The 26267-nt window shown below is 35.9% G+C and overlaps 1 protein-coding gene across 14 annotated transcripts in view; it reads right to left on the bottom strand.

The window, feature by feature from the left end:
* Positions 1–26267, bottom strand: part of Epb41l2 (erythrocyte membrane protein band 4.1 like 2) — a 191777-nt gene that overhangs the window by 31703 nt on the left and 133807 nt on the right. For 10 of the 14 annotated variants that reach the window (XM_071613018.1, XM_071613017.1, XM_071613028.1 and 7 more), the window contains 7 exons: positions 25276–25428; positions 24662–24759; positions 17630–17802; positions 12393–12565; positions 7912–7974; positions 5922–6068; positions 4070–4171 (listed from right to left, as the gene is read on the bottom strand). In XM_071613018.1, coding sequence (XP_071469119.1) covers positions 4070–4171; positions 5922–6068; positions 7912–7974; positions 12393–12565; positions 17630–17802; positions 24662–24759; positions 25276–25428 — 909 coding nt within the window. The remainder of the gene's footprint in view (positions 1–4069; positions 4172–5921; positions 6069–7911; positions 7975–12392; positions 12566–17629; positions 17803–24661; positions 24760–25275; positions 25429–26267) is intronic. The other 4 variants (XM_027924906.2, XM_071613029.1, XM_071613026.1 and 1 more) reach the window with 3 other exon arrangements.

The following is a 26267-nucleotide window of genomic DNA, read 5'->3' as shown; positions in this document are numbered from 1 at the left end:
GAAAGCTTTTCTCTAGGAGGTGCATTAGGGTTCACAAGAGCGCCCTCTGCTGTCCAAGTGGTGGCTGAAAGGAAGGTGGCTTTCATGCTATCAGAAAAGCCCTTTCCACTAAACAAAATTGATGTTATCTCCTCTTCTAGGCTCTAGAGAGGTCAGAAAAGGAAGAGCAAAGAATTAACAATACATCAGAACAGACAGCAGTGACCTATTGGAAAAAAAGGAAAGGTTACACAAGAAAGAATAATAGAACAGCATAAACTGAGAGAAAAGAATTTTGAAGATTCTACAGCAGTATATGGAGGTATGTCTGAACACAAGCTTTTCCACCTTGCTTAAAAAATCTTTGGTAACTGTAACCTACAGAAATCAGCTAAAACTTGGTTTATTGCTGAATCTTTATCACAAACAGCACAACCTACCTACCTACCAAATACTATTGCACATGTCCTGGGTACTTCCTCAGTCTCTCTGCACAGAATGGCCTCTTCAGTAGCTCCTACACCTGAGATTTGTCTTATACTACAGCATGGGTCACCTCCCATCCCCACACCCAAAGCCCTCCCCTATGCATTGAAGCCTTTCAGATTTTGCCACTAACAGGCCATATTTTGTGTGAGGCATTCATTCCCCAATCATCTAGCTCCTATGATCACTTCTCCTCTGCACATGATTTTGTGCAACATTCTTAACAGCAACCCACAGTAATTCTCTCAGGCATGCTAAGTATTCTACACAATAAAAAGATTGTCTTTAAAAAAAAAAATTTAGCTAAAAGCAACAGGAAATGGAAAAATTTTAAATAAGACAAACCCAGGTCTGAAAACTCAGTGAGCAATGTGAAAATTATTGGTTCCTGAAAAATTAAAGCAAATTTTAACTTTCACATTTTTGTTCCTTAAACAATGGTTGCTAACCTGCCTGAAAGAACAACAGGAAAGCTGGGTACTGTTCTTAGAATCTTGGAATGTCACTAAAAAGAATCACCATGAAGAGGCTGGGATTGTGGCTCAGCAGTAGAGTGCTCACCTAGCATGTGCAAGGCACTGGGTTCAATCCTCAGCACCACATATAAATAAATTAAAGTATTGTGTCCAACTACAACTAAAAAAATATTTTTTAAAAAAGAATCACCATGAAGTGTCAGAGGAATAAGACAATTCTTAATAAATCCCACTCTTCAGATATATTTTTTAAAATATATAAATAAATGCATGAGATTAATGAGACATCCCTTCAGACAGTAAACAAAGAGGGATGAGGAAGGGAATATGGTAAATGCTTGTAATACTCAGGAAAAAAAAAAAAAGCTTCTAGACTAATTCAGTTCAATTATAATCCCAATGATGACACCATCTCTAGGGGTAAGGGTGGGGTAAAAAGGGAGTCCTTCCCAATAAGAGAATACTGGGGAATTTAAATAAGTGTCACACATTTAATTATTCAATAAAATACCTTCAAAGCATCTGAAAACTACTGTCTAGATAATCTCTGTTAGACTCATGAAAATACTTTGTACACGTTGTCATAATTCTCATAATTCTTAAGAGGATACACAATTGACTTATTTATCCATTGAGGACTAAATGACTTGGTTTCCAATTTTTTGTTCTATTCTCAAAATCATTCACTTTCAAACCAAAACCATTTTAAAAGTTCAGTGCACCTATTTTTTTAAAACAAGAAATTATTACTGCTTATAAAAACCTATAAAACCGATACATAAGAATTTGGAAAATTTGGTCAAATTATATACTTGCACATAATCTTTGATTTTGCACTTCAATATGGAATATAATTCAAAGATAAACAAGAAACTTTGCAAAATCCTTAGCAAAAAGAAAATACAGATATGAGGACCGAAATTAAAAATGTATTCTGAGGAAACAGGGGTTGCGAGGAGGGGGGAACAGAGGAAGTACTGGGAGTAACACTGGCCAAATTATATTGTCATACTGTGTGCATGCATGAATATTTAACAAATCCCATCAGTATGTACAACTACAATGTACCAATTTTAAAAAGCTAGAAAAAAAGGAATTGTTAAAGTCAAAACACTGCAGTATACTCAACTGCTCACATACTTTGAGTTAATAGTAGTACGTTATTTCAGAAAAAAAAAAAAAACATATGCATGTATTTAATGTATTTCTGGGGTAAATAAATGAATATAGTTAGAACAATCTACATGCATGGCAAATAAGTATGTATTTTTTTCACATGTATTGGAGAGGAAAAGTACAGAAAAAGTTGTAACTTCAAATGCAGATAAGCTGAATAGGGGCTTTTCCTGATTTAAATTTCACATAACTTCATTTTACTATAACATTTATAAGACATTTCATATTGTACATTTGAGGTGGGGTACCAGGAATTTTGAACTCAAGGGCACTCAACCACTGAGCCACAGCCACAGCCACAGCCACACCTCGCTGTGGCTGTGGCTGGCTTTGAACTCACTATCCTCCTGCCTCAGCCTCCCAAGCCACTGGGATTACAAGTGTGCACCACCACGCCCAGCTATGTTGTACATTTCTAAAACATGAGATCCAGAAAAATAATTTTAAACATCTTCATCAAAATCCCAGTTTCCTACTGCAGAAATCCAAAGACATCACTCTACATTGGATCAAATGATGCCATTCGGCCTGCTTATGGAAGACAGATGTTTACAAATATATTTAAAAGCATGTAATATTAAAGTCCTTATTATATACATACTGTCTAACTGGCTTTGGATCTCAAGCTAAACGAGAGAGAGAGAGAGAGAGAGAGAGAGAGAGAGAGAGAGAGAGAGAGAGAGAGAGAAACACGTACCACTTGCTTTGGGTTTATAACATTACGTTTCTCATTTGCAGTGTTCCAGAAATTATTTCACCTCACCTGGACCTCAAAGTCCTTAAGGGAATTTTCGTATCGTTTCCTTCCTTTCCCACTCTTTACTGTGCATCTAATGATTACTCTCTAGTGATTAACAAAATCTACTTTACAGAAGGGAAATATTTTATTACTGATCTCTTCTCTCATTCACATCCCTTATAATCCATTTCTTATCCAGTGCCAGAAGGATTTCTGTTTGACACATAGGAAATTATCTCAAGACTCACCTTAAAAAAATCTCCAATGGCTTCCCATCATTCCTATAACATAATTCTAAACCATAAATATAATTTTTAAGACCCTGACATGATGTGTGGGTCTGACTTCTTTGGCCTTTACCTTCCTTTGTGCTCAGCCTTATTCAACGAGTTCCTGCCTTAAGGTGTTACATTTGTTCTTCCCTACAAATGGAAAAGTCTTGACATGTCCACTTCCTTGTCATCAGCAAGGTCTCAACTCAATTAACATGTCCTCCTGACCACAATGGTAAAGCAGCTTCCTTATCCCCTTTCTAACACAGCACTGTATTTTATCTTCTTAACAGTTACTTCTTAGTACCTGAAATTCTTTTTACTAATATACTTGTCTGCTGTCTAGCTCCACCACTAGACTCTGAACTTCCCAGGCCGACCAGATGAGTAAGCATGATCAATATAATTAGAAGAGAGAATATAAAAGTGCTGGAAAACAACTTCCTCATTAATATCAGGCATTTCATATAAATGGGAGCAAGAGAGAGATAAGAAAGGCTGCTATGATGCAAAGTCTTTTTTCCCACTAAAAGTCTTAAAAGTAAAATGCAGGTTTTCATATGTGATTAGTGAACTAGTAACCTAATGCACATATAATTTGTTATTTTAACAGAACCACAGTGTGCATAAGAGTTATACAGTGCATTTTCACATGAAATTATAGTTTCCCAACTGTCAGCCACATACATCAAACTAGGGATCATTTTATCAGCTAAACTGGTTGTTATTTCTTCATGTCAAATTGTGAATTTTCAAGTAAAGGGCTTATGCACCTCCCTGATGATTCTATGCTTCTAAATATGAGGAATCAGTTTTAATCAAAAACTTATTTGAAAAAATTAAGGTTGATACGTAAGAAAAAGGAAACATCTATGGATGTGGACAGAATAAATGGAAAGGGGCAAAAAGCAAGAGTAGATCCAAGGATGCAAGGTGAACACCTTGTCCGCCTCCTGAGCTTTATCTTCAACTGTCCGTGTTGCTGCCGTCAGGTACTTCTCCTTCATGGACAAAATATCCTTGAAAAGATGGTCTCCTTTTCTCTAATGTTTTAAACAATAGACACAATCAACAAATAAGACACATACATTACACCTATAGCAACACAAACATAAAACAACTGTGTGAGTCAGTGGAACAAGTCAGTGGCACATAAGGAAGGCTTTTAGCATGTCATCAGACACTTTCTCCAGAAAACTCTAGAGCAGACTGCTAAAACTGATATTATCTCTAGGAAATCTGAAAATAAAAATTTAGGTGGTATCTACCCTATCATACATGGTGTTTTAAATCTTGATATTTTCAAAAGTTTTGTTCTTCAGTTCCGCAATTATTTTTGCCAATCTGTTTTTAAAGTACTATTTTCCTTTCAACATCACAAACTTTGGTTTTATTCCTAAGTCTTTGATCCATTTTGAGTTGAGTTTTGTGTATGTTGAGAGATAGGGGTTTAATTTAATTTTGTTGCATATGGATTTCCAGTTTTCACAGCACCATTGTTGAAGAGGCTCTCTTTTCTCCAGTGCATGTTTTTGGCACCTTTGTCCAATATAAGATAATTATAATTTTGTGGGTTAGTCTCTGTGTCCTCTGGTCTACAACTCCGTTTTGGTGCCAATACCATGTTGTTTTTGTTACTATTGCTCTGTAGTCTAGATAGGGCAGAAGGGTTGCAGGAGAAGAGAGGGGGCATGGGGTTATAAATGATGGTGGAATGTGATGATCATTATTATCCAAAGTACACATATGAAGACACAAATTGGTGTGAATATACTTTGTATACAACCAGAGATATGAAAAATTGTGCTCTATATGTGTAATAAGAATTGTAATGCATTCCACTGTCATAAATAAATTTTTTAAATGTCACAAACTTTGAAACTTAGGGCAACCAACAGCTTGGCTTTTTAAGGAAAGGTGAATAAAAATAGCATTAGAATATCTAAATTAAATGTCTACAATTTGACAACATCAAGCCACACTAGACACTGAAAGTAGAAATTGCAGATAAGATCTTTGTACAATTTTTAAAACTGCAGAATAAAGAGTATGATCACTGTCTCAAGTATGATGAGCCCATTGAAGTTCCTGGTCAACCACAGGAAGGATTTGGGATCATCAGAGAGAAAGAGAGATACATAGGAATAAAGAGAGAGAAACATTTGAAGAATATATTCTACAGGTATTATATTTGTGGTGAAGAAAAGTAAACTATAGAAAGAAAAAATAATAAGTGTGAAAAGACATTATGACTAAAAATGTTTTAAAAATGATATTTATTCTATATACATCATTACTGGGAAGTTTGAATATTAAGTTATATCATATAAAACATTCAACAGGACTCAAGTCTTTAAATGTAAGTTTTAACTTATTATACTCATGGCAATGACCTTAGAACATTATAAATATAATCCACATTCCTTTAGATATTAATTATTTACTTGTTAATTTCCTTATTTCAGAAGCAATAACTAAGTAGCTTATTAAACACAATATTATGCTATGTTGTCCTGTATAAGAATATATTTGTATTAGCTTACTTGAATAAAATAGTAAAATTACTCTGAAATATTTCAAAGGCATTTTGAAACTCGTAATTTACCTAAGAACTAGGCCAATAAATATTACATTGTTAATAAATATTTAGTATTTTAAAAAACTGTTAGCAATATAAAAAAAATTAAATGGGAACAATTTGTAATTTCTGATGATCAACATACAAGATTAACATCCTAAACTTTACTGAACAGTGCAGCGAGATATATAGCCAACAAACAGCTAGTGACATACCCCTTGTGTCTGTAGGGACAGAGGTGTGATACGTCGTTTTTCCCATTCATTAGGGCGCGGCTCAGGTGTGGATTCCATAAAATTGCGCTTGAGTTCACTAATGCTAGCCTGATGTTTCAGTATGTCCTCCTGGGCCTTATCCAGGTCCTAGCAATATGTAACGTGACAAAGGGGGGGAAATCCAAAAGGGAAAAACCCAGTAGGACAAAAATAAAAAAATAAAACCAAAAAAAATAAGACAAAGCACACTTATGATTAAAAAAAAAAAAAAAAAAAACATAGTAAAGCAAGAAAAATGCCAAGTCTCAAAAGCCATAAAACCACCTATTGATAATCCTAATGAGTTCATCAAAATTTGGAAATAAAGCCAATGTATATCTTTATGACTCATTTTAAAGATTCTAATTTATTCTATTTAAAATATTTTTTAAAATAATTATTTACAGTTATTAGAAGGAAGCCATGGAACTGATCACCAAAATGGCTAATAATCCTTCTGTTCTTGAATTTGAATTGCAGTCTGTGACTTTGTTCCTTCAAATCTACCTTTCTACTATTAAAATTGAATTCTGTAAATGCAGTAAGTCAAGCACAAAACAGAGAAAAGTAGATTCAGAAGCACACTTAGCCTGAAGGGAAAGCCAGTCCAGAATCATCAAAAAAAAAAAAAAAAGGAAAAAACCAAAGGTTGACTTATGTCAGAAAATTCCAATAGTGCTTTTAATCCTTATGGAATAAATAAAAAAAAAATACCTCTTCTAGAGGTTGATTCTGTTTGGGATCCCTATAATAATGAGCCTCATTCTGGTCTCATGACATGCAGAGCACAAACATAGGGCTCAGATGCCTCACACACCAAACAAAGATGCAAGAAAAACTACCAGGTCAATTTTCATGATTAATGGAAAGACTGGCTCTGGTAAATAGTACATGTGGTAATTCATGTTCAGGAAATGATTGTAACTGAATTTAAATGTTTTCACACATTTCAAAAATCACAGGGCCGCCTGCAGATTATAGTTTTCATCCCACTCCCAAAGGAACAGGTCATGCATTTGATAAAATTAGATAATCCATATGCATGCACAAGCATACTAGCTCATCTATGAGCTTCTATAGCCATTTGCAAAAACTCATAAAAATCTAAAAATCTTTGCATGGCATGAGAAAATGACTGTGGCTTGAGATCAGGCACATTTCTTGCGTTTGTTCAAAGCAATGTTACTTATTATACTTTATAGCATTTTAGTAAATTAAGCAAAAAAAAAAAAATACATTTCCAACAGTTATCAAAGCTGCCAGAAGCAACCAGATTAGTCAGATTACTAAGAAATGCAGTTCTCCACTGAATTCACTGCCACTCACTATCTACAAAAATAAAAACAAACCTGTTCTCATGTGACACGGGGAACATATTTTACATTTCTAATTGGGTAGTTAATTTTTTTGTTTCTCTTTGTCTCTTTTCTCTCTATCATTTGCTCTTTCTAATCAAAACAATTCAATCAGTATATTCGCAAACAGAATACTTTAAGTGGACCACATTACTAATCACATGGACTTTAAAAATATATATATGGGCATAGATCAACAGTCAAATGATTTAATGTCAGATCAATAAATACCTGTTCTGCTTAATATATATTAAATGTAGAACCATGTTACTTCAGATTCTATGCCCTAGAGATAATTCATTAAGAAAATAGGCTTATTTGTAGAACAATTCCAAGACTAAAAGTAAACTTTACTCATTTTAGTAAATAGAACTTTTTTCCCAGTTGTCACTTTGAGAACTTCTAATAGATCTAATTTTATCTTAGCCACTTTAAAAGAACCAAGTTGGACTGGTAACATGCGCTCCCAAGTTGAATTTCCCCCATGCATGTCATGCACTGTGCTAGAAGAACATTGCCAGCCAGCCTGTGCGTGACCTCCCGTCCACAGCAGCCTGGCAGCCATTAGGACAATTGTTTTCTTAGATTATACAAACCTCCAACATTAAATTGCTATGTCTGACATAAATATTATCCCCTTCTACTCTCAAGGAATTTTTCTGTGAAATTAAATCACACACAGGGGGGGGGGGAGGCAAATAAATGTAAGTGTATCAATCAGCAAGCACCAGAAATGACCCAGAATTTGAAAGCTCTAAGACTTTAAAATAAAAGAGGAATAAAAATCTTAAGAACTTAACACCACAACGAACAAAACTCAAATAAGCGCTGAAAATACATTCCAATACCACCCCAACAGTAATAATGGCAGGCAGCAGCCACCAGATATTTAACTTCAGGGAAAAACAGCCACCTCCTCCAGATGTGTTTCTTCTTCTTCCATCTTCGCCTGGAAAGGCACATAGCAAGCAGCCAGAAAGAAGGGGAGCATTAGTGGGAACTCTGCCATCAGTGCAGAGAAGCTATGTTCAAACGTAAATGGCAAAGCAGCATTACCAACCTTCTCTGTATGGCCCTCAAGATGCAGAATATTAAGCCACTCTGGTCTTTCGTCACCTACAGTGCTGTACAAATGATGGAAATGATCCTTTGCAAAGTGGAATGGAGAATGGAAGCTTCACTCTTTCTCCGTCCCTAGATTATACTCTGCTTTTGAATTTTTTTTTTTAACTCAGGAATGAAAATATCAGAGTGCAAATATGGCATAATTCAATCTGCTGTGCTCTGACATGTCTGAATCAACTAGAGAGGAAACCGGTATAATGACATAAATCTTGTCTTTTGCCTTATATTGGTTATATATTTTACATCATCATACCTTATACTGTCACTATTTTTTATAGATATGGATTTCTTTCCTTGGGGGCAAATGATTTATTTAGCTACTCTCATATTAGGATGGTATTTAAAATATACTTTGAAATATAGTCACTCTTCTTAAATAAAAATCTTTAATCAAGAATACTTTTTTAGCTGGAGACGGTAGCTCATGCCTGTAACCCCAGCAACTTGAGAGGCCGAGGCAGGAGGATCCCAAATTCAAAGCCAGCCTCAGCAATTTGGCAAGGCCCTAAGCAACTCAGCGAGACCCTGTCTCAAAATAAAATACAAAAAAGGGCTGAGGATGTGTCTCAGTGGTTAACTGCCCCTGGGATCAATCCCTGGTACCAAAAAATAACAAAATAAGAATAAAAATAAAAGGGTTGGGTATGTGGTTTAGTGGTTAAGCATCCCTGCATTCAATCCTCCCGGATCCAAAAAAGCCCTTTTTCATTGCTGGACATTTCTCAACATCTAATGATCCCCCCCCCCCGCACCCCCAAAATAAATCTGGAAGATTAACATAAATCTGAGTGAATTCTGACCCCAGGAAAAGAATGGCAAAAAAGAAAAATATTAATCTGATACTAAAGGAAATAATCTTTACAGGTTAATTCATACCATATATTCTTTTCCTTCTTTGCTGGGATAATGGTGTCAAAATGCTTACCTTTGTTTTTGGTAACTACTCACAGTATTTTTGAGAGGTAAGCAGGGAGCTCAGAGTCTTTTTTATCAGAAGTGAAAAATGAGACACAGCCATTCAACAATCTGTTAAGAACTATTTTCCAGTTCCTTGGTTAGCACTTAATTCTCTACAATGCTATCTTTGGTGTTTCCCATGTAAATTCACAATTGTAGTTTCTCCTACCATGCATACTCACTACATTTCTTCACATTTCTCTTCAGGTTTTACTCCATGTGTTAACAGTATATACAGGATACTCTGAGATACTAATTCACCAGACCACATTTAGCAAAGTAAGTTAAAAAAAAAAAATACTGTACATGTTAACACCAACTGACTAATTAGTGCAGAGGTAGTATGCTTGAAAAAAAAGTTGCCTTATATAGGGGTTAAAAATCCTCACACCAGACACCTAATTTTCAACAAGGGGCCTAATCTCAGTGCTACATGTCTAAACTCTCAAAAAGCCATATTTCATTTTTCACACACATTTGTTAAAAGTAACAGAATAATATCTTCCTTATAAAATACATGACCACTGACTCTTAATATAAATACATGATTTAGGGTTGGGAGAAAAAAAAAAAATCCTAGCTAAAATTCATCTGGCTAGTCCCCAAATGCTATAATAAAAGGAGACAAGGAGTTTCTGAGATGAGACGTAACAAATGTCATGGGTAAAGGTTACTGATATAGCCTCACAAATGCAAGAACAAGCTTGGATTTTAAACAACAGAAACAATAATCCTAAGGAGTTCTATTAGTAAATGTCAATTACAGCTATGTCCACTGCATTCTAAGTTCTATTTTAAAATGAAAAGTTCCCATCTTAAAGGAACAGCATTAACATTTGTATGCAAAACAAACACACCTATGGAGATTAAGGACAATACAATTTTCCCTCTCTCCCACTACTTTTTTTAAAAATCTAGTATGCTCTAGATGTTTACAAAATAATCCTATCACTTTGCCCTCAACTTAAAATTTGTGGGACCTGGCCAAAGAATATCAACGCAGAAGTGCCTACACTTATCTCTCATGCACTAAAACACTGTATGTATGAAAATGTGCAGCTGATATTATTTTGAGGGTAATCTGAAATTTATGCACATGTTTACACTCTATATTAGGAGGTGTGTAAGATGAAGTGTGGTTTGTTGACTTCACAAAATGAAGCTTATGGCGAAGTTCCAGCAACTGCTTCCTCTTCCTCTATTTTATCATTCAAATCAAGGTCATAAGAAGCATTCAAGGAGGTAGCTTTGGCCTCCAGATAGCAGAGGGCTAGAGCCAGAGGAAGCGAAAAGGTGAGAGAAAAAGGAACAGACTGAGAAGCAGAGAGCAACAGCCCAAAGATGAGGATAAGGGAAGGAATGAATGAAGGAGAAGTGATAGGAACATAGTGCTGAACATCAGGAGGGAGGAAGGAAACCCAGAGCTTAGGGAGGCTGGGGAAAGCAAGATATCCATCTTCATCAAGAAGAGAGGGGAAACCAGAGGGAAAACATTTGGAGAAGCTGAAGGAGAAGTAACCAAACTCAGAATTCTCTCGGTCACCTGCTTTAAGAGTCTTCTCGTGCAATGGAGGATAATCAGACTGAGCAGGGACTACAACAGGATCCAAGACAGAATCCAGTGTGGTAACCTCAGGGTCCCCCTGCTCTGATGTTTCACCTGTGGAAAGGAGCTCTAAACTGTCTAGTGTGACCTGGTCAGCCTCCCCAAAAGGGTCTTCCTCTGAAATGTCTGAAAGCAAGTCCACTTCAGGGACTGGCAACAGGCTTGGAGAAAAAGATGAAACACAACGGATGAGTGGTGAAGGTGGACACATGCAAGCAGTCTATTTTCAAAAACAAATCCATAATTGAATAAGAAATTACACAACACATACATTCAAAGGAAAAAATGAATGCAAGAGGGAAAGAGGAAAAAAGAAGAAATGGGTAATTAGTGAAAACTTTACTTTCAAGTAGGTTTTATATTAACAAAGTATAGTTAGAAGACGAATTAAATGATCCATTTTAAAGAGGAAATTGGACTACTTTTATTACATAAAACTTATAGGTATCAACTGATTTAATTATTATTTTCAAACTGATTGCAAGTAAATCCCATGAAACTCAAATCTGATTGCTGACAGACATTAAAAAATTAGCAAAATAAGCCAGCATAACCAGTCATTTGATGAAGATAAGCTTCCCTGAAATTTGAAAGAATACTTTCTTGTCTTTATGATACACAAGAAAAAAAATTTTTAAAAAACTAGATATGTCAAATTATTTAATAAATGGAACAGAAACTTGCTGAAATGCCATGCTCTTCTGTTTCACATGTAAGTAGTCACTCTCCTAAGGTGCCTCCTTATCATAATTATTTTTAAAAATTCTGATCATTTTCCAGCAGTTGAAAGTTATCTTGTGGGACACAATTTCTGTTATTTTTAACAAAATAATTTTTCAAGGTGATAGTCCCCAAACTTATAATAATGGAATACAAATGATTTGAGTCATCTACTACATGAAGCATTTGACCTCTGTGCTGGGCATTAGAGGTTACTGATGCAGGAATTCCTAAGGCACTTACAGATTATCATTGAAAAACACAAGATCACTTTGTGTATGTCTAGAAATTCAAGTCAACATAATTAATCAAGACAGAGGCTATATACTTTAAAATTACTTGGAACAAACCAAATATAATTTTCAAATCATCATAGCTTCTATAGGATGGTAATTCAATTAACAAGATTATTACAAAGCCAGAAAGACCAGTGAATTACTTACTTGCATTAATATAATTTACAATGCAATATTTTGCTTTCAACAACAACCAAAACATGGTTAGAAATCACAGTCACAACCAGCAGGAGCATACACATATTTGAAAACTGGGAATTTACAACAATATAGAACAATGATAATTTTAAAATATTTGATATCTGAAAATGAACCAGATAGCCTCTGGTCCACATACACATTTAAAACCATGTATTTTACTAATTTGCCATACCTTTCCTTCAATGAGTTGCAAATGTGGGGCTTTAGATGGGCTTCTGACATCCCTCCGGCTGTCCCTATCTTGTACCATGGCAGTGCTGACAACTCCTGGGCCATACGCTGAAATCCCCCCAGCAGGTCCAGGAAAATCCTTTATAAGACTTTGGTCCACAACACCAATTGGAGCTGGTAAAAAAAAAAAAAAAAAAAGATAATTTTGGATTACTGTAAGATATATAAAAGGTAAAGCTTTACGCAGAATACTTCCCTCTCAAATAAACAGGCAGCATACATACAACTAACAGAAATAAAAATACTGCTTGATCTCTGAAAATATCAGAATATAAAATAAGCTCATTTTTAAACTTTTACCAAAATCTAACAGTATTTTGAATTTACCCCACTGAACCACACAGGGTCTCATCAGATTTTTGAAGGATATGCTTCAACAATGGAATTGACCAGTAGGAGGAGCTCTCAGACCAGCTGAACTGAACCAGAGTCAAGGCAAAATGTCAGAAAAATGTAACCAATACTTTAATTCTCTTGGGTCTCTTTGGTCTCGTCTAGATTTATTTCTGAATCTACCTATTATAATAAATAATTATCTAATTATTAAAATGATTTGATATAATAAGTTTTAAGAAGTCGTTCACTAAGGAACCTTTACTTTGAGCACCAGAAGACAGTAAATGTTAAGAATTTAAATTCTGTTCATGTTAAATATTTATCATTATACTAACACTCCTCTCCTGTTCGTCTCAACCTAACCTACAGCAAATCTAATACACAGATAAAACCACCACTGCCCCAGCAAACCCAGACTTTATGTGCCCCCTTCATCTCTCCCAAAGTTAGGCAAAAACATGTATTAAGTTCAAAGTTTTTATCACACTGCACATCAACCCAAGAAACTTCAACAAGGCAAAATGAGTAGCAGGTGATCATCTCTATCTTTAGCTCCCTCCCAAATATGACTTCCCATGAGGTCCTTTCACTTGTATAAAAAGTGCTTTACTGATACCATGCGGTTTGCTCTGGTTCCTTGTCCCAGAGGAAGCCCAATAACACACAAAAATCCCTGATGCTGCAAGTACTTGAAGAATAGTGCTTGACCATTTTGAACTTGGAAGTCATCAGTACTATGAATCTATGTATCACAGTCTACACACCCTCACCACTGCTCACCTGCTCTGTCTAAAATTTGCATCTTCCTTTGCATCTTTCATCAAATGCTACTCACACTTGTACCCATTTGCTCAAGCCAGGAACCTAGAAGTCTTCTAGGAATCTTCCTTTATTTCTGAACACAGCAGGCCCAACAGCGTCCTTAAACATATTTCTAAATGTAGCAGTTCTTCCCACTTCTATTTCTAACATCTCATCTTTTAAGACTTTTTGAGCCCATAAGTACTCATACTTTTGAAAGCCTACACCAAATCATCAAATATTAAAATGCACTCATATTTTATATCACATATGCTTATTTTCCAGAGGTTGTTTTTAAACTTTTGACAAGATTTTACTAATTTTCTCTTAGAAAATATATGGCTGTGCATGATCTCTTATGATTATAATTTCTTTTTTGGGGAGAGGGAGTACTGGGGATAGAACTCAGGGGCACTCAACCACTGAGCCATATCCCCAGCTCTATTTGTATTTTATTTAGAGACAGGGTCTCACTGAGTTGCTTAGGGCCTTGCTAAACTGCTGAGGCTGGCTTTGAACTTGTGATCCTCTTTAGTCTCCTGAGTTTCTGGGATTACAGGTGTGAGGCACCACACACAGTTGATTAAGATTTCTAAGCACCCATGAGAGTCAGGAATTACTGTAAAATGTGAAAATGTGACTTAGAAATGGTGTCAAATGGAAATGTTACTGAAATATGAATGAATGCCTTTTAAACAATTTCAGGTTGCAGTTTTCTTTTTGTATTTAGGAGCCAAACATTTTTTCAGGTTTTTAACACTTTTGTAGAACTTGAGAAGCTTTGTAGGCCGAGGCACTGAGCCTAACCTGCAGTGTGGCATAGCTAACTGGACTACTTCCATTCAGAGTAAGAGCAACATCACTCTCACTTGGACTATTCCTAACCAGCATGCTTACCTCCTGTCTCCATCCTAATTGTTTTCTTCTACCAAATGATTTTTTTGAAAAATAAAAATCATTTTCTTCTGTGCTCCATACCCTTCAATGGTTTCCAAGAGCACGTAGAATAAAATCCACATTCTTTATCATGGCCTGCAAGGACCTGCATGGCCAGACCACAACCCACCTCTCCAGGCACTTACTAACCTTTCATTAGGCTTGCATTCTTTTTGTTTCTGGAATGCTCTCCCTCACCTTGTAATCTTCAGTCCTGCCACTTCTGCTACCTAGAATGGTTTAGCATCTCCCCCTTTCTCTTGGCTGCCTCCCTCTCATCCTTCAAATTCTAAGTGAACTGGTTCTTCCTCCAATAGGCCTTCCTTCCCTGATGACTCTATGTAAGTAGTGACCCTGCTTATTATATTTTCCACTTTCAGAAAATCAGTGGCTCCCCCAAATACATCTTGGTTGTTAGTGCTCTTACATGAATGATTTGCTTCCTTTTAGGTTTAATTTCCTTATCTCAGAAGAGTCTCACTGTTTTAAATTAAAACAGCTGTTCTAGACTGGTTTTTATTTTGTATTTGGTCTTCAGCTATCTCACTGATTTGTACTTTTCATATAATCACTAGAAGATTTAATCTGCCAAACTTTAAAGTAAAAGATTATTTATATATCTAAATTATTCTAGCCTACTTCAAAAAGTAAGCTGAAAAAAAAGAAAATACAAAATATGTCAACAACAACAAAAGTTATACCGATGAAGATGGTGAAGAAAATATTCAGTACCAGGTTACAGACTAGTGTTGCTTTAGGGGAAAAAAAGGAGAACATAAGCCTTAACCAAAGAGTTTTCTGGCTGTCTAGTCATGTACTGGCATGAAAAGCCTCCTATTTTTCAAGATAACACAATAATCCTTTTGATGACTTGCCCATCTGATGAATTACAGTGTCCAAAACACAAAGGGAAAAATAATGGATTACTATGCCATGTTTGTAGCTTTTACTTGTAAAAATCATTGTTTTCAGATACAGCTTCCTACAACCCTCTGCATTAACTGCCCAAACAGATGGTGGGTTTCCCTGAGCATGGTTTATATACCTCAAAGAAAATATACTGGTTTATTGCTCTTTAAAAGTCTAACACTTGCAATATAAAAGTTAGAGAGCCTCACAATTTAAAACAAAGGCTGAAGACAGACAGTGTTCTAGAAAGAGCAATGAGTTCTCTCAGGGCATTAAACAACAGTGATTGCATTTATTTAGCACTTGTATAAATTCTCTGTGGCAAGGGGAAAGACATGAGAAATATTTACATGAGCTGGCACATTTTCAGATTTACTTGGAAAAGTGCTCAGGTGTTGATTAATAATTCATTGAATTTAAATCACTACATTTGGAAATATAGACACTCATTTGAAGTACAGTTATGGTTCCCTTGCATTTTTTTGTGTGGTCTCATAAGATTTTACGAAGACTCTCTGGACTTAAGATCTAGTAACTATATATTAAAAAATTCTCACCAACAAATCCTGGGAAAGACCTGTGTCGGCCTGTATTTCCTAAATTTTTTTCTAGGAAAAGTAATTAAGGCCAGTGAGCATCAACACTTCACACTAAAGAGCATTTTTATCTGACACCTAATTATTTAAAATACAAATTATTCAAATTCATATTTTAGAAAAATACAAAGTATAATAATAAAAAAGGGAGTTTTACTAAACAACAATAGTAAATAATGTTTTTGAACTGCAAATTGCTATCAAATGTAAATGAAAACGTTGGAAAACTATTTCTTCTTTGGTAGAAAACTGACCATACCCATTTCCATTACACAGTAAAAATAAGTCCTTCATAAAGCATTCTAGTACAAACTTAACCATAGCTTTTTTAAAAATATAATTTTAGTTGTAGATGGACATAATAACTTTTTATTTATTCATTTTTTTAATGAGGTGGTGAGATCAAACCCAGTGCCTCACACGTGCTGGCAAGTGCTCTACCACTGAGTACACACCCCCTATCCCTAACCTTAGGTGGGTTTTTTTTGGCGGGGGGGGGGGGGGGGGGGGGGTGCCAGCGATTGAACTCAGGGGCACTCAACCACTGAGCCACATCCCTAGTCCTATTTTGTATTTTATTTAGAGACAGGGTCTCACTGAGTTGCTTAGAATCTCACTTTTTGCTGAGGCTGGTTTTGAACTTGAGATCTTCCTATCTCAGCCTCCCGAGCCGCTGGGATTACAGACGTGCACCACTGCGCCTGGCATAACCTTAGCTTTTTTTTATAGGGCATCTACTATTACTATTAATTCCACAAAGACCAGGTAATAAGACAGATACATAGCCAGGCATGGCGGCACATGCCTATAATCCCAGCAGCTTGGGAGGCTGAGGCAGGAGTATAGAGAGATCAAAGCAAGCCTCAGCAACTTAGTGCCCTAAGAAACTCAGTAAGACCCTGTCTCTATATGTAACAAAAAAATGGAGGGGGGTGCATGGTATGTGGATCGGTTGTTAAGAGCCCTGGGATAAATCCCAGATTGGAGAAGGGGAGGTGGGTAGATAGAGATCTTTAAAAGCAACATCAACTTACTTCCACATATAATTTACATAAATCAACTATAATATGTAGCTTATTAGAATGCCAATGGAAAAACACACAACTATACATAATTCCTCTGAGCTTAAAGAACATATGAACACATTATATTTCTTTTAGTTAAAACACTATATTTAAAACTAATCCTTTAAAGACATACACAGGAAAGTTTGGTAAACTTCATCAGAGTAACCCAACATTAGATAGTGCTAGAAATGTTTTATGTTCATTTGAATGAAATTTCATATACTGACATACAAAAAAACCTTAGAATTATATTTCATCATTAATAAGTTCAAGAAATTAAACCACATAAAACAAACCACAATCAAGTAAATAAAAACATGTCCATCCAACATCTAATGAACACAAATGAGAATGACGTCAAAACACTACAAAATTATTTTATTCTGAGTATAATAGCATTTTGTTTACTGAGGAAAAAATTGGCTATTCCTCTAGGGTATTTCTGATGATCTTATTAACTAGTTCAACATTCTGTGACCACAATGAATTAGAGAAAGAGGAATGAAATCCAAAATTATCATAAATGTATTTACCTCCATCTAGACTCCCAGAGACCCGTTTACTAGAGGTGCGCTCAAAGTGTGGCGCTGGCCTGTCTATGAGGATGCTTGCCTGGCGGGTCTGCGCTTGTGTACGGCCACTGTAGCGGAATTTGGACCCCAAGGTCAGGAACTTGGCCTTTGGTGGCTGCTCTGGAGACACAAGCCTTGAGGGGAGCGGGGAAAACAGGGAGCAAAATTAGATTTACAGATTTTTTTTTAATTAAAATGATATATTTTAGTATCTAATTTTATATATTTTAGTATTATCTAATTTTAAGTATATTCAAAACAATGCTACCTAACTTATAATAAAAAGAAATATTATTTGTAAACCCTCCTATATATATATGTAGCTCTATGACGGTGATATAAAGCCACATTCATGTACTCATGAAAAATATTTTTCTCAACCAGAGTGAAAGAGCAGCTGTTCTCAGTGTATATCAAGGGTTATTTATTTGTATTAGATTAAATCATTTATATAAACACATATGTCTGAATTCTTGCTCCTAGCTATAAGTGCCAAGTAGCAATCCATTACCATTAGTAATTCTTAATATTTATGCCTGTTTTTCCTGGGGAAAAACATTTAACTCGAGAATCTGTTTCATCATGTGATTCTTTCCCGTGAAGAACAGAACACACAGTGGATCTGTAGAGATGACTAACATCATTTACTGCCAGCACAATTTTACTATGCAAGCCCTGGGTTTTTAATTAAGTAAACTTTCTTCCCAGAGTTGTGCATGTTTTCAGTAAATAAGTCAATCTTTCTGGAATACAACTGAAATTGTCTTATTTTCTTGTTTGATCAAGAATTAATAAAATGTCTTAACAAAATAATTATCTCAGAGCTCTTACACAATTTATTAAATATGATCTTAACTAACAATTCAGGAGTATGGAGAACTCTACCAAAACTTTTCCTATCATTTTCTAAGGAAAAGTGATTTCTTAATAAAAGATTTTTTAAAAATCATTTCAAGTGTTTGAAGACCTTCAAATTTTATAGAAATCTCTTCTTGCTTAATGTCCAATAAAGAGATCCAAGTCAAGGAAAACCAGTATGTAATAAATAAGAGAGGCAATCTCAAATCAACTGAAGATTTGCAAAACAGTATTCACCCAGAAAAACAGTATGTTAGAATGAAATTGATTTATTTCTGACTTTCTTGGCTTAAATCTATTCATTTAGGAATCAGAAGCGTACCTCAAACTGTACTTTAGAAAAAGGTGCATATTCTTAAAATAGCTTGCCAGAACAGTAGAAATTTGGACCTAAAAAGAACCCCCTAGTCATGCTCTGAGTTATTTTTCTCTAATAGCAGAGACATGAGGCACAGAGAAGTCAAAACTCCCAGCATGCTGATCGTGAGTAACAGACAACTAGGATGAGAGATTCGAGACCATTTGCCATGCACTGTTTCCTGATGGGCTGAATGGCAGGAATTCCCTACTTAGAAATCCATCTAAATACGATCTAAGAATTCTCCACTGAGAAAACAGTGATCTACTAATAAAAGAGGGGTGGGGATGTGGCTCAGTGACAAAGCACTTGCCTAGCATGTATGAGGCATTGGGTTCAATTCTCAGCACCACATATAAATAAAGTCCACTAACAACTGAAAAAGTATTTAAAAAAAGAAAGAAGAAAGAAAAGAAAAAGGGTAGAGTAAGGAGTCTCTGGCAAGCTTGTAAGTGCAGCAATTGTTTGGGAAATACTTACACTCCTTAAAAACCAGGTTAGCCTCATCACATTTATCTTTATTTTAGTCTATTCATAAAGTATAGTATATACATACTGAGTCATCAACTAGAGCAAAAAAGAGAAATTCTTAAAGAATACCTCAAATAAGAAATGTGCATTGACAACCCCAAAGACAATCTCCAGAACAAATTTCTAAAACTACAAACAGGATGTCTGATTTTTGGAAATATGAAAATATTTTAAGAATACGTATGTTAAAAAAAGGATATATCTTTTTGAAGGTTTAACCTGCCATCTTCTTTTATAAAATGAACTAATTTTAAAACCATCTGAAACTGCTCAGGAAGCTGGGGATGTGGCTCAAGCGGTAACGCGCTTGCCTGGCATGCGCGGGGGACTGGGTTCGATCCTCAGCACCACATAAAAATAAAATAAAGATGTTGTGTCCACTGAAAACTAAAAAACAAATATTAAAATATTCTCTCTCTCTTTCTTTCTCTCTCTCAAAAAAAAAAAAAAAACTGCTCAGGCTCAGAAAACATTTTTAAAGAATTTCCTGGGCTGGGCTGTAGCCCAGTGGTAGAGCCCTCGCCTGGCATGTGAGAGGCACTAGGCTCAATCCTCAGCATCACATAAAAATAAATAGATATTATGTCTATCCACAACTAAAAGAAAAATTTTAAGACAATTCCCATTGGTGTTTTCCTAACTTTCTAATTTTAGTTTATGTAACTTCTTCACATGCACCAGGTGCTTAATAAATACAAAGGAGGACCTCACATTCATCTTTTACTACATGAGGGTACTAAGCATCTGGAAAACTCCAAATATTATGCTTATGTATCTCTTGCAGTGTTCTCTCTCTCTCTTTACTCTCACTCTCTTTTTTTTTTTTGGGGGGGGGGGGGGGGGAACCCAGGGGTGCTTAACCTCTGAGCCACAACCCCAGCACTTTTTACTTTTTGAAACAAAGTGTTGCTAAGTTGCTGAGACTGGCCTCAAACTTTGATCCTCTTGCCTTAGCTGCTGAAATGACAGGTGAGCCCCACTCCAGCTTTCCTCTCTTGAGATAGGCTCCAGCTATGCTACCCAGGTTGGTGTGAGCTCAAGGTACACCACCACCAAGCCAGTAGCTGGGATTACGGAAGGTGCCACTGCACCTGGCTCTTCAGTGTTCTCTTGGTGTTGTAGTCACACCATTGAAGAAAAGTTTCTGAGTTTTCTTGTATCAGAAATTTTGGGGAGAAAGTTGGCGTTAAGCCAAATAACCTCTGACACACTGTAAGAACCACTAGTGAATGGTCCTACTTTAATTCGATAAAACACAAAATGATTAATTTTAATTAAAGTCTTTTTAAAATAACTCTAAAGATGACCTCTTATTTATATAGACTGGGTGCTTCAGTAGGTTTTTCTGACTACTGTGACCAAAAGACCTGACAATTAACAATTACAGTAGGAAAAGTTTCTTTGGTGCGCACAGTTTCAAAAGTCTCAGCCTAGACATGGCCAACTCCATTATTCTGGATAAGGGATGAGGCAGAACACCATGGAGGAAGGGTATGGAGGAGAAAAGGAACTCAGAACATGAAATTGAGGAGCAGAGAGACTGCTCCACTCAACAGAGACAAAATTATATACCTCAAAGGTATGCTCCCAATGACCAACCTCCACCACACCCTATCTGACTATAGTTACCACCCAGTTCAGTTAATCCATTCAATTGGATTAATATTCTGAATAGGTTAAGGCTCATAACCCAATCATTGTACTTCTAGACTTTCTTGCATTGTCTAACACGTGAGATTTTGGGGGACACCTCATATCTAAACCATAACACTAGGATATCTATCTAATGAGAATAATTCTATAGAACCATATTTCTTGAGATTGTTTTTAAGGAAATGGACATATGGTTAATTGCCATTTAAATGAATGCCAGAATAATCACCCACCAGAACATCTTTATAGAAGATAGTCTACTATATACACATATATACATATATGCATAACACAATATCTACAAGAAATATAAGAAAAATATGTATCATAATACAAAAGAAGGAAAATCATAATTAGATGAACTTTTATTTCAAATAGGGATGAAATACTATCTTTTTTAACCAGCATTGGTAGCCACATATACAAAACGTTAGCTTACAGATTGCTTTCCAAGAATGAAGTCTTGAGTAATTAGGATGCAATTATATGGAAAGAAATGTCAAAACAAAAGGATTTAACACAAGCATTTGTTATCTTTCTCTGAACTTTTTCATGACTGAAGTCAGAAGTAAATACATTTTGAAAGAAAATGTAGGCAAAGTAACAAAATATTTTAATACTATCACTTCAAGAATACTTAATTATGTCCATCAGTGTTGTAATGGGACCCTATCTTCACAAGAATAACATCAAAACTATTAAAGACATTGACTACTCACTTTCAAGAATATAAAGCTGCAAACTTTTGCAAAGTATTAAAGACCTTGGGCAAGATGATGTAAGTAATGATGTGTCAAAAAGGAACTCAACCTTTACATATTTCACTGCTCAAAAAGAATATTACCAATTTAGTTTTATAACACCCTACCATTTTAAGAAAAGCCACATATAAATTACTAAAGTTAATCATGATTAGTGCATAGGTTTCCATAAAGCTCTCTGGTGAAACTGGTGGCACCAATATGCTTGAGATTATTCTGGTTCTATGATGCCAAGTTTAAAAGGCAGTTTAATATCCAGCTACAAGAACTTCACGCTTATTTCTTGTTCACATACATATAGAACAACAACAAAAGCACTGGGGGAAAAAAAGACAGGAAGACACATTCATTGCAGATGTAAATGGGTAGCATGGCATAGCATATACACATATGAACACCAGGAACCACAGTGCCTGGGGTTTGAATTCCATCTCCACACGTTACTACCTACATAGCCATGGGTATCCTTCTTAACTTCTGTTAAGAGAAAATAATAGCACTTGCCCCATAAAATGTGTAGTAAAGATTAAAAAAATTAATCCCTATATAGCACTTAGAATAGTGACAGGCTCTATAAAATGTTCAAGCAATGGTAGCAACCTTATTTTTACATCTTTGTTTCACTAATATTAGTCTGGTTAACCTTCAATGAATAGAAAGATCAGTTTATTTTTTAATAGCTTCAATCCATAAGCCTTATAATTTTCTAAAAAAAATATGCATCTTTTATGATAAACTAAAAACATAATCCACTGATCTATTTTAAAGCACTCTGCAGATATATTATGATTTGCCCTTTCTATGTTAAGATACATATAGCTTTAGAAGCATTATGAAGGTTTATAAATATAAAAATACTTCTGTTAACCATTACCTTAAAAGTTTGTAGGAATGGATCAGTCTACTTTTAGAATGGAGTCGGTGACTCATTAGTCAAAAAGATGGAGGGACTCTGAGGTTTTTGCAGGGCTAACAAAAGCTCCTGCTAGAACCATATGAGAGGGAGGAGAGAGCAGAATGAGGAATGTGTGACTTGGAGTCAGAGAGCCAGGCCCCCAACTCTGCTTGGGCACCTGCTGTTACCTGCCTCTGAGCATCAGTTTCCTTCTGCTGTGGTGAGGAACAAATGAGTTGCTGTAATATAAAGCAATGAATTATGTGTCTGACAATTGTAAATGCTCAAGGAATGAATGTTAGCATTTGTCATTTCTAAAAGGATTATTGCTTTTATCATTATAGGGAAGACTGCTGTCTGTCCAGCCTAGACTTATATGACACAAAGTTTTATACTGGCTTTATATGAGTGGCTCATGGGTCTCATAGAGAGAAATGTTATGGCTACCAAGAGAAATCAAATTTTTCAAAGCTATCTATGATCAGTTTAACTGAGTCAAGGTGATTCAAGGATATTTTATGATTTATATTTCTTTATTATTTATATTTATATTTCTCCTCTAACTTGGTGATGGTGATGGTGGTGGCAATGGTGATAATGATAAACATTATTATACACCTGAAATGGTTCCGAGTTTGTTTCACATGTATAATCTCATTCGAATTTCAAAACAATCCAATAAGTACATATTACTATTATTAGCATCTCATGTGGAAGATAAAATTGAAGCACAAAGAGGTTGAGGAACTAACCAGTTACAAAGATAGACAGTGGTGGAACCTTATCAGACCCTAATTCCATAGCAAAAATCTTTAAAATGAAGGGCCTAGCATACACAGTTCTGCAGACCACAGTAACAGAAAATGGAGGAAATGAAGGTAACCAAACTACTTGTTAAAAATCTGCTGCTGAAGAAAAGTACAAAAGGAGGCAGGATACAAACTAAAGATGGTCATCTGGGGACTTTCTGGTTCTTAACAGAGCAAGACATAAATATATTCATTGGCCAAAGTCAAAGGCACCCACTAGAAAGTAAAAAATTTACCTGGCAGGATCCTCTTGTGAGGCATGAAATAAGGGTTTAAGCAAAGGAATAACTATCCTTTTCTTGGGACAGGAAAGGAGTAAAACAATGAATGCGGGGAAGGGAAATAATTCCTAATTACAAGAAAAAGTGCAGAAGAAAAGGTGCTCATGACTTAAATTTCTACTCTAAGCACACAACACAATGGGGAGTACCTGAGGGAAAAGGCAAGTGAGCCTGGGGACTCTAGAAGAATAGTAATATTGGGGATGTCAAAAGGCATGAAAAGACTGATTGTTTAGGAGCACTGAGAATCCAACTAATGTGAGAAATTATTTATCTGTAATAGCATTGATCCACAGAGATGTGTTCTGTTATAATGAAGAGCTCCTTGTATCACCCTAGTTGTTCAACTTAAGATGGCACTTAACAGCACAGGTACAGAAGTGGTAAGGTGGGAATTAATGGGTACACAGAACTAATCCAGTACCAGCTTAGGAAACTGGATATTGAAAGAGGGCAGAGGTTATAGCACTCTTGAAAATATTGCCTAAGGGACAGACCACAGAGTGCAGGCTGGTTTGGGCAAGAGGTGAAGTGAGGGAGCTGATGACAACATCTAAATCAAACCTAAGATGAGTGATAGCGGAATGAACAGCAGCAGGCAGGGAGTAGTATGGTGGTTATGGAAGGAAAGGGTAAAGTTTTGGGCAACTGCAAAGACAGATCACAGCATAGCCTTAGGCAACAGAAAAGGACAGGGGAATAGACTACATGTGACAGATGAGATGCGGCACCAAGGAAAGCAAAGAACCCTAAGGCAGGGGTTGATGCATCTGCTATACTAGCCACTACCACTTCCTGATCCATGGAGGGCACCAATAGCAATTCCAAAGTGACTTCTTTAAGTTACCTGTAGAAAGTATGATGCTCCACACACACTTTCCATAGCCTCTTTGCTGCTCGATGGTTTGGCAGTTTAAACCCAATGGTGCTCTCAAACTGCTCCAGCTGGAACAAATCCATAAAATGAATTAGCATATCTCCTTAAGCTCTGACTAGAAGCTACTGATAAACGTGGATTTAGTTGTTTCTGTAGGAATTCTTCTTCAGAAAGGCATATATATCTAATAACAGACAAAATGAATTTTTCATAGATTGCAATACTATTTTCTATGACAAGCAAGTATCTACTACTCACATACACGCTACTCTTAATGTCCACTAAAATGCATTTTTCCACCTTTCTACTTACTCCACCACTTAACTGATTCAAAAAGAAGAAATGAGTTCCTACTATGTGCCAGACATATATTACTTTTTCTTGCTGTGCAAGACATGGTGGTTGAATCCATTTAACTAGAGGAACATGCTTATACAGATTTATCAAGAAGCCCTGACCATTTTACCATAGAAGAATAAAGAATATTTCTTATCCTCATGACTTTGTGAAAAATAATTTATTTAGCTCTTTTTAATTAAAGGAAACACTGATAACTGATTCGATATGACAAGGACATTACTTACCTCTGCTGGCCTAACTTTAATGTAGAAGTTACTGCGCTTATAAGAAATTTTTAGGATCTTCGGCCAAGCAAAACGATTGATTCTCAGTCTATCTTTATAAATGAGGAGCCCATTAGCGCACACACCTAGCTTGATGTCCACGCCTTCTGAGTCCTGCCAAGCATAATTCATGTGACCAAAATTAGAACTACAATAGTTATACAGATCAGGGGGCTGACTAGCCCCTCTCAAACCATGATCAGGAATGCCAACTTAACAGGTTTCTATTTAAAATGTTAGTGCAGGTACATAAATTAAGAGAACACATGTATATTTTAAATCTTCATCTTTAGGATTCAGGTTTGCTTTGCCAAAGAAATATTACAACATGATTATAGAACACAGGATTCTTCAAAAGGCCTAATCCATACATTCTCAAGCTCTATGAAGAGCTAACAGGAAAGAAGGGAAACAGAAGTAGCTTTAGATATCTTGAAGATCCGGATGATATAATATGTTCCCTGGAGGATACTCCAGCCCTCAGGTCAGTCTGTTGGCCTTCCTAAGGTATGCTCAGCCATTTGACTTTAGGCAACTTTCAACTTTATCTCAGATGAATAATGCTAGCCAATAGCTGTTAAAATTATGACTAAACTTGGCAAAACAGCAAACCCTCATAGAAACTTCTCCTCTAGTCTGACAGCATTGAAACAGAAATCTCCGAATTCTTTCAAGCTATTTTTCAATAACTTATAAGTGCTGACAGCATCCAGTTCTCATTTAGCACTCCTTTGACGAGCATATTTCAGAGGACTGCAGACTCTTGAACTTCTTTTCTTTTCCCCAGATCTTTAATTTGAAATATATGACAATGTAAAATCATCTCGAGCCTGAAAGATTTTTTTAAAACAAACTTAGACAAAAGTGAAAAACAGTTTCCTCATACTTCAAGTAGTGCTGAAGACCTAATGTGCACAATATTCAAAATTCACACATCACGGTTTATCCTGAAG

The sequence above is a fragment of the Marmota flaviventris genome, chromosome 6 (assembly GCF_047511675.1).
Source record: "Marmota flaviventris isolate mMarFla1 chromosome 6, mMarFla1.hap1, whole genome shotgun sequence".
NCBI classification, from domain to species: domain Eukaryota; kingdom Metazoa; phylum Chordata; class Mammalia; order Rodentia; family Sciuridae; genus Marmota; species Marmota flaviventris.
Note: the sequence above shows the minus strand (reverse complement) of the source record. Positions and strands in the feature narration are given on the sequence as shown.